The sequence below is a fragment of the Dendrobates tinctorius genome, unplaced genomic scaffold, assembly GCF_039654945.1.
Source record: "Dendrobates tinctorius isolate UK_male_01 unplaced genomic scaffold, ASM3965494v1 ptg000348l, whole genome shotgun sequence".
Classification (NCBI taxonomy): domain Eukaryota; kingdom Metazoa; phylum Chordata; class Amphibia; order Anura; family Dendrobatidae; genus Dendrobates; species Dendrobates tinctorius.
Window position 1 is genome coordinate 348,558 of NW_027362014.1, and position 12,186 is coordinate 360,743.

The 12,186-nt window shown below is 49.3% G+C and overlaps 1 protein-coding gene across 3 annotated transcripts in view; it reads right to left on the reverse strand.

Annotated features, from left to right (window-relative positions):
* Positions 1–12,186, reverse strand: part of LOC141075022 (solute carrier organic anion transporter family member 1C1-like) — a 139,269-nt gene that overhangs the window by 11,880 nt on the left and 115,203 nt on the right. For 2 of the 3 annotated variants that reach the window (XM_073562341.1, XM_073562342.1), the window contains exon 14: positions 10,870–10,987. The exons of the other annotated variant lie outside the window; for it this stretch is intronic. In XM_073562341.1, coding sequence (XP_073418442.1) covers positions 10,870–10,987 — 118 coding nt within the window. The remainder of the gene's footprint in view (positions 1–10,869; positions 10,988–12,186) is intronic. 3 annotated transcript variants of the gene reach the window in all.

The following is a 12,186-nucleotide window of genomic DNA, read 5'->3' on the forward strand; positions in this document are numbered from 1 at the left end:
AAATGCAGGTGACGCAGCTGGTATCGAGTCCGTATCACCCACAGACTAACGGTTTGTGTGAACGTTTCAACGGTACCCTCAAACAGATGCTCCGCATACTGGTTGAGACCCAAGGGCGCGACTGGGAGCGGTACCTCCCACACCTGCTGTTCGCTTACAGAGAAGTTCCGCAGGCCTCGACCGGGTTCTCCCCCTTCGAGCTCCTGTATGGCAGGCGAGTCCGGGGACCCCTTGGGTTGATAAGAGAATCCTGGGAAGATGAGCCAAACCCCACAGAAGTGTCCATCGTGGATTATGTCATGCGCTTCCGTGACAAGATGCAGACCTTGACGCAGTTGGTGCATGACAACATGACGCAGGCTCAGGCTGACCAGAAGCGCTGGTACGACCAGAACGCCCGGGAGCGGACCTACCAGGTGGGTCAAAAGGTGTGGGCGTTGGTCCCGGTACCAACGGATAAGCTTCAGGCAGCCTGGGAAGGCCCGTACGTCGTCCACCAACAGCTCAACCCGGTCACCTACGTGGTCACGCTTGACCATGCTCGGGGTAGGCGCAAGGCCTTTCACGTCAACATGCTGAAGGCGCACTACGAACGTGAAGCTTGCATCCTACCAGTCTGCAATCTGCCAGAGCATGGGGAGGAAGATTCCCTCCTGGACATGCTGGCCCAGGCCAAGGCCAATGGGTCCATTGAGGACATGGAGATAAGTGGTTCGCTCACCGTGTCCCAGCAGTTGATGGCCACCCTGGAACTCTTCCGGCCCGTGTTCACCAACCGTCCTGGGAGGACGGAGTTAGCGGTTCATGAGGTGGACACCGGGAATCATGCCCCATTACGGCGAACACCCTATCGGATCTCTGAGACGGTGCAACAAGTCATGCGCCAAGAGGTCGATGAGATGTTAAGGCTGGGGGTGATTCGACGGTCAAAAGGTGCGTGGGCTTCACCTGTAGTCCTCGTGCCTAAAAAGGATCGAACCACCCGGTTCTGCGTGGACTACAGGGGGCTCAACTCCATCACAACCTCTGATGCCCACCCAATGCCGCGCATCGAGGATCTGCTCGAGCGGTTGACAAACGCCAACTACATATCCATCATGGATTTGAGTCGGGGATACTGGCAGATTCCCCTGAGCCCTGAGGCGCAGGAGAAATCCGCCTTTATCACCCCCTTTGGACTGTACGAGTCCACGGTCATGCCCTTCGGCATGAAGAATGCCCCTGCCACTTTCCAGCGGATGGTCAACCACCTGCTTCGGGGACTGGAGGAGTACGCGGTGGCGTACTTAGACGATATTGCCGTCTTCAGTTCCACCTGGGAGGAACACCTTCAGCACCTCCAGGAGGTGCTCAAGCGTCTTCACCAGGCAGGCCTGACCATCAAGCCGGGGAAGTGCCAGATAGGCATGCGCAAGGTCCACTACCTGGGGCACCGGGTAGGCGGGGGTTCCATGAGTCCGGAGCCAGGAAAAGTGGACGCAATCGTGTCCTGGCCCACCCCCAGGACCAAGAAACAGGTGAAGTCCTTCTTGGGCACTGCAGGGTACTATAGGCGGTTCGTACAGGACTATAGCGCCCTTGCCAAACCCTTGACTGACCTCACCAAGCAGAGGCTACCCCAAACAGTCAACTGGACAGATGACTGTGAGGCGGCTTTCCAAGCTTTGAAAGCAGCCCTGTGCAACTCTCCAGTGTTGAGAGCAGTCGACAGCAGTCGCCCGTTTCTGGTACAGACCGACGCCAGCGAGTTTGGCCTCGGTGCTGTGCTTAGCCAGGTCGACTCGGGGGACCAAGAGCACCCCGTGTTGTACCTGAGCCGGAAACTTTTGCCGAGGGAAGTGGCATACTCGACCATCGAGAAGGAGTGTCTGGCCATGGTGTGGGCACTGCAGCGTTTGCAGCCCTACCTGTATGGGCGCGCCTTCACGGTGGTAACCGACCACAACCCTCTGAGCTGGTTGCACACAGTGTCCGGAACCAATGGAAGATTGCTCCGCTGGAGCCTTGCCCTTCAACAGTACGATTTTACTGTAAAACACAGGAAGGGCAGTGAAAACGGCAATGCCGATGGGTTGTCCCGCCGGGGCGAACCCGCTGAGGTGCGCATGGCCGATTACCGAGAGGTAATGCCTCCTTAGCGCCCTCTTAAGGGGGGAGGTGTGATGTACAATATCTGCAAGATATGTTTTCTGTTGCAATGTGCTAACAAATCCTCCATCCTAGGACATTGTAAACTGTCAGTAGTAGGAATTCCTTCCCCCCAGGTTTTACCAACCCTGCCACTTCCTCTGGAAGAGCAGGAATGTTAATTAGCTAGACCATCTTCCTCACACCATTTGGCTTCTCTCAGCTGAAAGAGAAAAAGTGCGGGAACTAAACTTCTTTGTTTGAAACGAATAAAACTATGAGAGACTATACCATAAGAACCAAATACCCTAGAGATATGAAAATCATATTTTTGTAACCTGAGCGGTCCCAGCTTCGAGACCGCGTATGTTTCGAAGTTCTACCCTGTCCAGAACATGAGATAGGATTTGCGCCCAAATGGACGGTCATATCGCATAGATGTTTGATGTTTTCTTGATGGGCTCATTACGCTGGGAAACATGATACCACTGATGAGTCCATACCAGCTTCTCCCATAAAGTTATAGCTAATCTAAGTTTTGTAGCCAAAACATAACTCGGATAAGAGAGGTGGGATCAACCCAGAATGCACCTCTCTGTGATGCCACATAGGAAAGTCTATAAGGCATTTCCTGGGCAAACCAGCTCAGAACAGCTGCAGAGTCCGTGCTGACAAGAACTCAGATGAGCGGAGAAGTGCAGCTCCGCCTCCACCCACCTTAGCCGCATGGTCTGCCTAAGGAACAATATGGAACTGTGAGTGTAATCTCTTTGTTTTCTCCACTTTTATTTTATACCTGTACTGTACATATTTTATGTCTCAATTTTATAGCAACTTTTATCTGTAATCACTGTCCTCTTTCGGAAAATAAATGAAATTATTATTTAGATCTGTCTCTATGCTCTAAGACTCGAACTATATGCCTTTGATAGATAATCGCTACTAATTCAAGGGGTTTGCCACGGACCCTCTTAATTTAACACTGTGAATTAAGTAACCGTGACTGGTGGCAGCGCGTTGTGTACGGCTATTACGGCTTGCTGGCAGTCTAGAAGGGTCTTATATTGCTGAGTAAGGGGCTTCAGCCACAGCATTGATAATTCCCTTACTGCAGAAGCCTAATTGCCGGTTCACAACAGGCAGCCCGTCCGGCGACCAATTATCCTAGGTGCAGTTCCCTGACTGACCTGAGGGTAAGGGGGGCGCCGGAGAGCTGCGAGTTCCAAAGTGGAACTGAGAAAGTGGGATATACATAAATCCCCGCAGTACTTGGAAGATTGATAGCAGTGGTGGGGCATCCAAATTAAACTCCCCCTGCGGCAAATTGTAGAGCGAGATTAGCTTGCTGGATATTTTTGTCACATGGTGCCGGTGGTGGGATAACTAAGATAAGCCCCAACGGTGCCTGTGATAGCCGTGTGCCGGCATTGTGTCACGTCCCTCCGTCCGCTGATACACCCGGGTCAGTGGTGGGATTGTGACATAGTGGTGACACAGGGTCCGCTGTCCGTCGCGTTTTGGTGGCAGCGGGACCCCCGTTAGTGTCGCCCGTAAGTAGACGAACGGCGGTGGGCTGTTCGTCACACCCTGAACCTATCAACAACAACTAGCAGTAGCCGTGGGGGGTTCCTATGATGCCCTAGACCCCTCGATCACAGCCGGAGAACTGCCTAGCCTAAAGACAGAAAGGGAAATCTAAACTGCCCCAGAGCGGACCCAAAAGCAATAGGCAGCCCCCAACATATAATGACGGTGAAGCAAGATGAAAAAACACTAACACAGATAGAAAGATAGACTGAGCAAATGATGGGACCCAAGCTAACTAGATAGGACAGGATAGGAAAGCTGCTGTCTGCAATCCGCGAAAACCCCTATCAAAATAAGAGCCAACAGACTGACAGGGAAAAAGGCAATGAAGACGCTAGGCTTCAAAAAGACTATGTCAGTACTCAGGTATTTTCTGAAGAAAGAGCAAACCGACAAAAAAGGAATTCAGCTCACCCCAGCAGGGAATGGCAGAATCCAGAAAAACAAGGCAAACTAAAACCAAAACACAAATGCAAAAAGGCAAAGCAGAAAACTTAGCTTTTGAGGAGCAGGAATCAGACTGGTCTCCTAGAATTCCACAGAGAAATCACCAGCGAGGCAGAAGGGCGTCGGCTGCCTTATATCCAGTCAGAGATCCCCGTCGCCCAGTCATCCTCTCCCAGCTCAGGTGCTTGGTAATCAGCCTCACTACCTTCCTTCACCAGAAGAGGGAGTTCATCAGACCTCAATGGTGAAGGGGAAAATGAACTCATAACAGTACCTCCCCCTTGAGGAGGGGTCACCGAACCCTCATCCACGCCACCAGGGCGATCAGGGTGATACCGATGAAAGGCACGCACCAATCTTTTGGCATGAATACCAGAGGCAGAGACCCAGGAATTATCCTCCTGACCATAACCCTTCCACTTAACCAAATACTGGAGTCTCCGTCTAGCCAGACGGGAATCCAGTATCTTTTCTACCTCATATTCCATGTTACCTTCAACCAATTCAGGGTCCGGAAGTGCCACCCCAGGAACTACTGGTTCAACAAACCTCTTCAACAAGGACTTATGAAACACATTATGGATTTTAAATGTGACAGGAAGAGCCAACCGAAAAGAGACCGGATTAATGATCTCCAAAATCTTGTAAGGCCCAATAAATCTAGGCTTAAACTTAGGAGAAGCCACCTTCATAGCGATATTTTTTGATGATAACCAAACAATATCACCCACCTTAAACTGGGGACCAACGGTCCTATGTCGGTTGGAAAACCGCTGGGCCTTTTCCTGGGAGAGAGATAACTTATCCACCACTTGGTCCCAGATCTGGTGCATTCTCTCCACCACCGTGTCAACACCTGGGCAGGCAGAAGGCTCCACCTGCCCTGAAGAAAATCGAGGATGAAACCCAAAGTTACAAAAAAAGGTGACATCAAAGTGGCAGAACTAGTTCTATTATTTAAAGCAAATTCGGCCAAGGGCAAAAATGAAACCAAATCATCCTGATCAGAGGAAATAAAACATCTCAAATACGACTCCAAGGTCTGGTTTGTTCTCTCCGTCTGCCCATTGGTCTGAGGGTGAAACGCAGAGGAGAAGGACAACTGAATTCCCAGCTTGGAACAGAACGTCCTCCAAAATCTAGACACAAACTGGACTCCTCTGTCAGATACAATGTTCTGAGGAATCCCGTGCAAGCGAACCACCTGTTGCAAAAACAGGGGCACCAACTCAGAAGAAGATGGCAACTTAGGGAGTGGTACAAGATGAACCATCTTCGAGAACCTATCACAAATCACCCAAATAACAGTCATTCTCTGAGAGACAGGCATATCAGAAATGAAATCCATCGAAATATGGGTCCATGGCCTCCTGGGGACCGGCAAAGGCATCAACAACCCACTAGAGCGAGAACAAGGTTTAGACCGGGAGCAAGTCCCACAGGACTGCACAAAATTCCTGACAACACGAGACAAGGTGGGCCACCAAAAAGACCGACTCACCAGATCTCTAGTACCAAAAATACCTGGATGATCAGCCAATGCAGAGCAATGAACTTCAGACATCACTCTCTTCTTCCACTGGTCAGGAACATACAACTTTCCACTGGGACAACGCTCAGGTTTGTCCTCCTGGAACTCTTCCAGAGCACGTCTCAAATCGGGCGAGATGGCAGAAAGAACTACCCCTTCGCCTAAGATGGTAGCAGGCTTGGTCACCACAGGAGAATCAGCAAAGAAGCTCCTAGAAAGAGCGTCAGCCTTGACATTCTTAGTGCCAGGAAGAAAAGAGACCACAAAATCAAAACGTGTAATAAACAAGGCCCATCTAGCCTGTCTAGGGTTCAAGCGTTTGGCCGAGTCCAGGTAAATCAAGTTCTTGTGGTCAGTGAGGACCATGACTTGATGTTTAGCTCCCTCCAACCAATGTCTCCACTCCTCAAATGCCCATTTCATGGCCAACAGTTCCCAATTCCCCACATCATAGTTACGTTCAGATGGGGAGAACTTTCGGGAAAAGAAAGCACAGGGATTCATTTTAGATGTTACAGGATCCTTTTGGGACAAAACAGCTCCTGCACCAATCTCAGAAACGTCCACCTCTACCTGGAACAGGAGTGCGACATCAGGTTGCCGCAAAACCGGGGCAGAAGTGAATCTTCTCTTCAGCTCCTGAAAGGAAGAAACAGCCTCCGGAGACCAATTCAACACATCAGCACCCTTCTTAGTCAGATCAGTCAATGGCTTGGCAATACTAGAAAATTTTGCTATAAATTTCCAATAAAAATTAGCAAAACCCCAAAACTTCTGGAGGGCCTTCAAAGAAGTGGGCTGAACCCAATCATAAATGGCCTGTACCTTGGCCGGGTCCATTTCAATAGTTGACGGAGACAAAATAAATCCCAAAAATGAAATCCTCTGTACCCCAAAAAGGCATTTCGATCCTTTGACATACAGGGAAGTCTCCCTCAAGATCCGGAACACAGTCCGAACATGTTCCACATGAGAATCCCAATCCTTGGAGAAGATCAAAATATCATCCAGATAGATAATCAAAAATGTATCCACAAAGTCTCGGAAAATGTCGTTCATGAAGCACTGGAAGACAGAAGGGGCATTAGTGAGCCCAAAAGGCATCACCAGGTACTCAAAATGTCCCTCTGGAGTATTAAACGCCATCTTCCATTCATCCCCCTGCTTAATGCGGATAAGATTATACGCCCCCCTGACGTCAAGCTTGGTAAACCAGCAAGCACCTTTAACTCTGGAGAATAAATCAGAAATCAGGGGTAACGGATACTGATATTTAACAGTAATTTTGTTGAGGGCACGATAATCAATACAAGGTCTTAATGAACCATCCTTTTTGGCCACGAAAAAAAAAACCCAGCACCTAATGGTGAAGAGGATGGTCTAATATGACCCTTCTCCAATGCCTCCTTAATATAGGATCGCATAGCCTCGTGCTCGGGTACAGATAAATTGAAGAGTCGACCCTTAGGAAATTTCCCCCCCAGGTTCAGCTCAATTGCACAGTCATAACTCCTATGAGGAGGCAAAGACGCAGACTCATTCTCACTAAATACATCATAAAAGTCCGCCAAATAATCAGGAACATCATGCGACTGAGGAGAGGTGGAGAAAACAGGAGCATCACTAAGGGCACACCGACAACCCCAACTCACCACAGACACAGATTTCCAATCCAAAACTGGATTATGAATTTGCAACCAGGGAAACCCCAGAACAATGGTATCATGCAAATTATGCAACACCAAAAATCTGCAATTTTCTTGATGGTTTGGGGCGACCCGCATTACCACCTGGGTCCAAAACTGAGGTTTATTTTTCGCCAAAGGAGTAGCATCAATCCCCCTCAAAGGGATAGGCATCTGCAGAGGTGTCATAGGAAATCCACAACATTTAGCAAAATCCAAGTCCATTAGGTTCAGGGCTGCTCCCGAATCCACAAAAGCCTTGGCGGAAAATGTGGACAGGGAGCAGATCAGAGTAATTGCCAGAAGAAACTTAGGTTGAACACCACCAACAGAAAACGTGTGTGCAAAACGTTTCTCTCGTTTAGGACAGACAGAAATAATATGCGAGGCATCTCCACAAAAAAAACACAGCTTATTACGCCTTCTGAACTCCTGACGTTGCGCCCTAGACAAAAGTCTATCACATTGCATAGGTTCAGACATTTGTACAACAGGTGGCAACACCTCTCGTGTGGTCCTGCGTTCACGTAAACGCCGATCAACCTGAATGGCTAATGACATAGAATCGTCCAGACCAGAGGGAACAGGAAATCCCACCATAGTATCTTTTACAGCTTCTGACAAACCCTTCCGAAAGAGAGCTGCCAAGGCACCATCATTCCAGGTAGTAAGGACCGCCCACTTTCGGAATTTTTGACAGTACAATTCTGCAGAATATCGACCCTGGCTCAATGCCAACAGGGTCTTTTCAGCCTGATCATCATTATTAGGATCATCATTAAGTTCATCATAAAACAACCCCAAGGCTTGAAAAAATGCGTTCACATTAGTCAGACTAGGATCATCAGGTTTCAAAGAAAACGCCCAATCCTGGGGATCGCCACGCAGCAAAGAGATGACAATTTTAACCTGCTGCGCGGAGCTCCCTGACGAGTTAGGCTTCAAGGCAAAAAATAATTTACAATTATTTTTGAAATTCAAAAATTTAGACCGATCCCCAAAAAACACATCAGGAGTAGGGATCTTTGGTTCAGCAGCATGTGAATGAGCAAGATAGGCGGAAATTCCCAGCACTTCAGCAGCGAGCTGCTCCACACGATCAGACACTTGCTTTATCTCCATTGAGAGAAAAAAAAAATTCCCCCTACGGCCTCAGAGATATAGAGGAAAAAATATACACACTTTTTTTTTAAATTCTCTCCTGCTATTGAGTACCCTAGGATCTGCGGTATGGTGGGTGATTCTGTTATGAATGAGTCACCGTAGGAGGCAAAAACAGAAATGCTAGCTAAGTCCAGAAAACCAGAGAAGTTGGCAGCTATCGGATTGCAGACCCCTGAACCTATCAACACAACTAGCAGTTGCCGTGGGGGGTTCCTACGGTGCCCTAGACCCCTCGATCACAGCCGGAGAACTACATAGCCTAAAGACAGAAAGGGAAATCTAAACTGCCCCAGAGCAGACCCCAAAGCAATAGGCAGCCCCCAACATATAATGACGGTGAAGCAAGATGAAAAAAACTCACACAGATAGAAAGATAGACTGAGCAAATGATGGGGCCCAAGCTAACTACATAGTACAGGATAGGAAAGCTGCTGTCTGCCATCCGCGAAAACCCCTATCAAAATAAGAGCCAACAGACTGACAGGGAAAAAGGCCCTGAAGACGCTAGGCCTCAAAAAGACTATATCAGCACTCAGGTATTTTCTGAAGAAAGAGCAAACCGACAAAAAAGGAATTCAGCTCACCCCAGCAGGGAATTGCAGAATCCAGAAAAGCAAGGCAAACTAAAACCAAAACACAAATGCAAAAAGGCAAAGCAGAAAACTTAGCTTTTGAGGAGCAGGAATCAGACTGGTCTCCTAGAATGCCACAGAGAAATCACCAGCGAGGCAGAAGGGCGTCGGCTGCCTTATATCCAGTCAGAGATCCCCGTCGCCCAGTCATCCTCTCCCAGCTCAGGTGCTTGGCAATCAGCCTCACTACCTTCCTTCACCAGAAGAGGGAGTTCATCAGACCTCAATGGTGAAGGGGAAAATGAACTCATAACAGGGAATTGGTTTGTGCGGAAACTAATCCCACCACTGCACTAAACACACATAAGAAAAAGTGACAAAACAGGGGAAACACCACTTAGCTTTGCTCCATTGCTTACATTCCTAGCAACAGAGCCCACCACCTGCGTGCATCTTTTCCTCCACCATGTCCGACATCTGGGTGCACTGTCCAGAAATGGATCTTCTCAGCACCATAGTGCAGCCTTGGAGCAAACGGAGTCCACCCCTGCGTGCAGCTCTCCAGAAACAGAGTCCCGCAAATGAATCCAACTTTTCTGCCAAAAAGTCCAGCACGCTTGAGTCCAGCTCTCAGCAACCAAGTCCAGCACCGTGAGTGCAGTTCTACACCGCAACTGCCACTCCACCAAGCCATGCAGGCACTCCTTGCTGATATCATTGCTGCGACTCCACCACGCCATGCCAGCACTCCTTGCAGACACTATCGCTGACTCCACCAATCCACTCTAGGACTCTCTCTGAGCTGCCCGTGACTCTCCTTTAGCTCCATCCTTCACCCAGGTTTGCCTGAAAATGAGGCACTATCACCAACAGTGATCAACACACCTGACACTCTCCTATAGAGCTACCACACCTGTGACATAATCACGTGCACAAACTAAGGTAACCAAAGTGCAATGACCCTAATGGCCACCGGGGGGAAAACTACAACTGAAATCACCACAGTGCAATGACCCTAGTGGCCACCGGGGCAAAACCACCTTTGGCACACAGCCAAAGGAAAAAAAGGTTACCTTGTGCATTTAATCTGTCAGATCCAACCTGGATCATGACATTTCCCTCGGACAACAATGGTGACAGCCTCGACAGTTCCGGAACAGCAAGCGAGGTACCCCGGATACATTGCGTCGTCTTACACCACCACCGACTAGAGGACCCCGCCCATTGGACCCCGCTCACAGGACATGGCGGTCATAACACAACACTCCTACATGAAAAGGGCCTGCAGCTCTGAGGGGACGCGGGGCGAAGAGTGGAAGACCCGGAAATCTCTCCGAGTGACCAATCAGAGCTCAGTGCTCACTGCCAACAGTGACCAATCAGAGCTCAGTCTTCAGTGCCCATAGTGACCAATCAGAGCTCAGTCTCCACAGCGACCAATCAGAGCCCAGTCTCCACAGCGACCAATCAGAGCTCAGCCTCCACTGCCCACAGCGACCAATCAGAGCTCAGTCTCCACTGCCCAGAGCGACCAATCAGAGCTCAGTCTCCACTGCCCAGAGCGACCAATCAGAGTGCAGTCTTCAGTGCCCATAGTGACCAATCAGAGCGCAGCTTTCACTTATTCCCTCAGGCGCTGCCTCCTCCTCCTCCTCAGTCCTACCCCGGTCTCTCCCCCGAGCGGCAGCGGCTTGTGTCTCCGGAGACCCCGGCCGCGGCTCTGCCACATTCCCGGGGAGGACCCCGCGCGCCTCACCTGAAGGAGTGGGTGTCGTAGAGGCGGCAAGCTCCCCGCCCCCCGCACAGCTTCGTGCCCCACTTCAGGCAGGTCCTGTCAATCAGAGCCCCGAAGTACATGGGGGCCGGGATTCCAGCTGTGGAGGAACAAAGTGCAGCCGATTAGACACCGCAGGAGCCGCCGAGCTCCGAGCCAGGACCCCTGTAATACCAGCAGCGGCCAGACTGACGGGGGCACTGTGCATACCGCTGTTATTATGGGGACACTGTGGATATCGCTGTTATTATGGGGGCACTGTGGATATCACTGTTATTATGGGGGCACTGTGGATATCACTGTTATTATGGGGACACTGTGGATATCACTGTTATTATGGGGGCACTGTGGATATCACTGTTATTATGGGGACACTGTGGATATCACTGTTATTATGGGGGGCACTGTGGATATCGCTGTTATTATGGGGGCACTGTGGATATCACTGTTATTATGGGGACACTGTGGATATCACTGTTATTATGGGGGCACTGTGGATATCACTGTTATTATGGGGACACTGTGGATATCACTGTTATTATGGGGACACTGTGGATATCACTGTTATTATGGGAGCACTGTGGATATCGCTGTTATTATGGGGGCACTGTGGATATCACTGTTATTATGGGAGCACTGTGGATATCGCTGTTATTATGGGAGCACTGTGGATATCACTGTTATTATGGGGACACTGTGGATATCACTGTTATTATGGGAGCACTGTGGATATCACTGTTATTATGGGAGCACTGTTGATATCACTGTTATTATGGGGACACTGTGGATATCACTGTTATTATGGGGACACTGTGGATATCACTGTTATTATGGGGGGCACTGTGGATATCGCTGTTATTATGGGAGCACTGTGGATATCACTGTTATTATGGGGGCACTGTGGATATCGCTGTTATTATGGGAGCACTGTGGATGTCACTGTTATTATGGGACACTGTGGATATCACTGTTATTATGGGGACACTGTGGATATCACTGTTATTATGGGGACACTGTGGATATCACTGTTATTATGGGGAGCACTGTGGATATCACTGTTATTATGGGGACACTGTGGATATCACTGTTATTATGGGGGGCACTGTGGATATCGCTGTTATTATGGGAGCACTGTGGATATCACTGTTATTATGGGGACACTGTGGATATCACTGTTATTATGGGGACACTGTGGATATCGCTGTTATTATGGGAGCACTGTTGATATCACTGTTATTATGGGGACACTGTGGATATCACTGTTATTATGGGGGCACTGTGGATATCACTGTTATTATG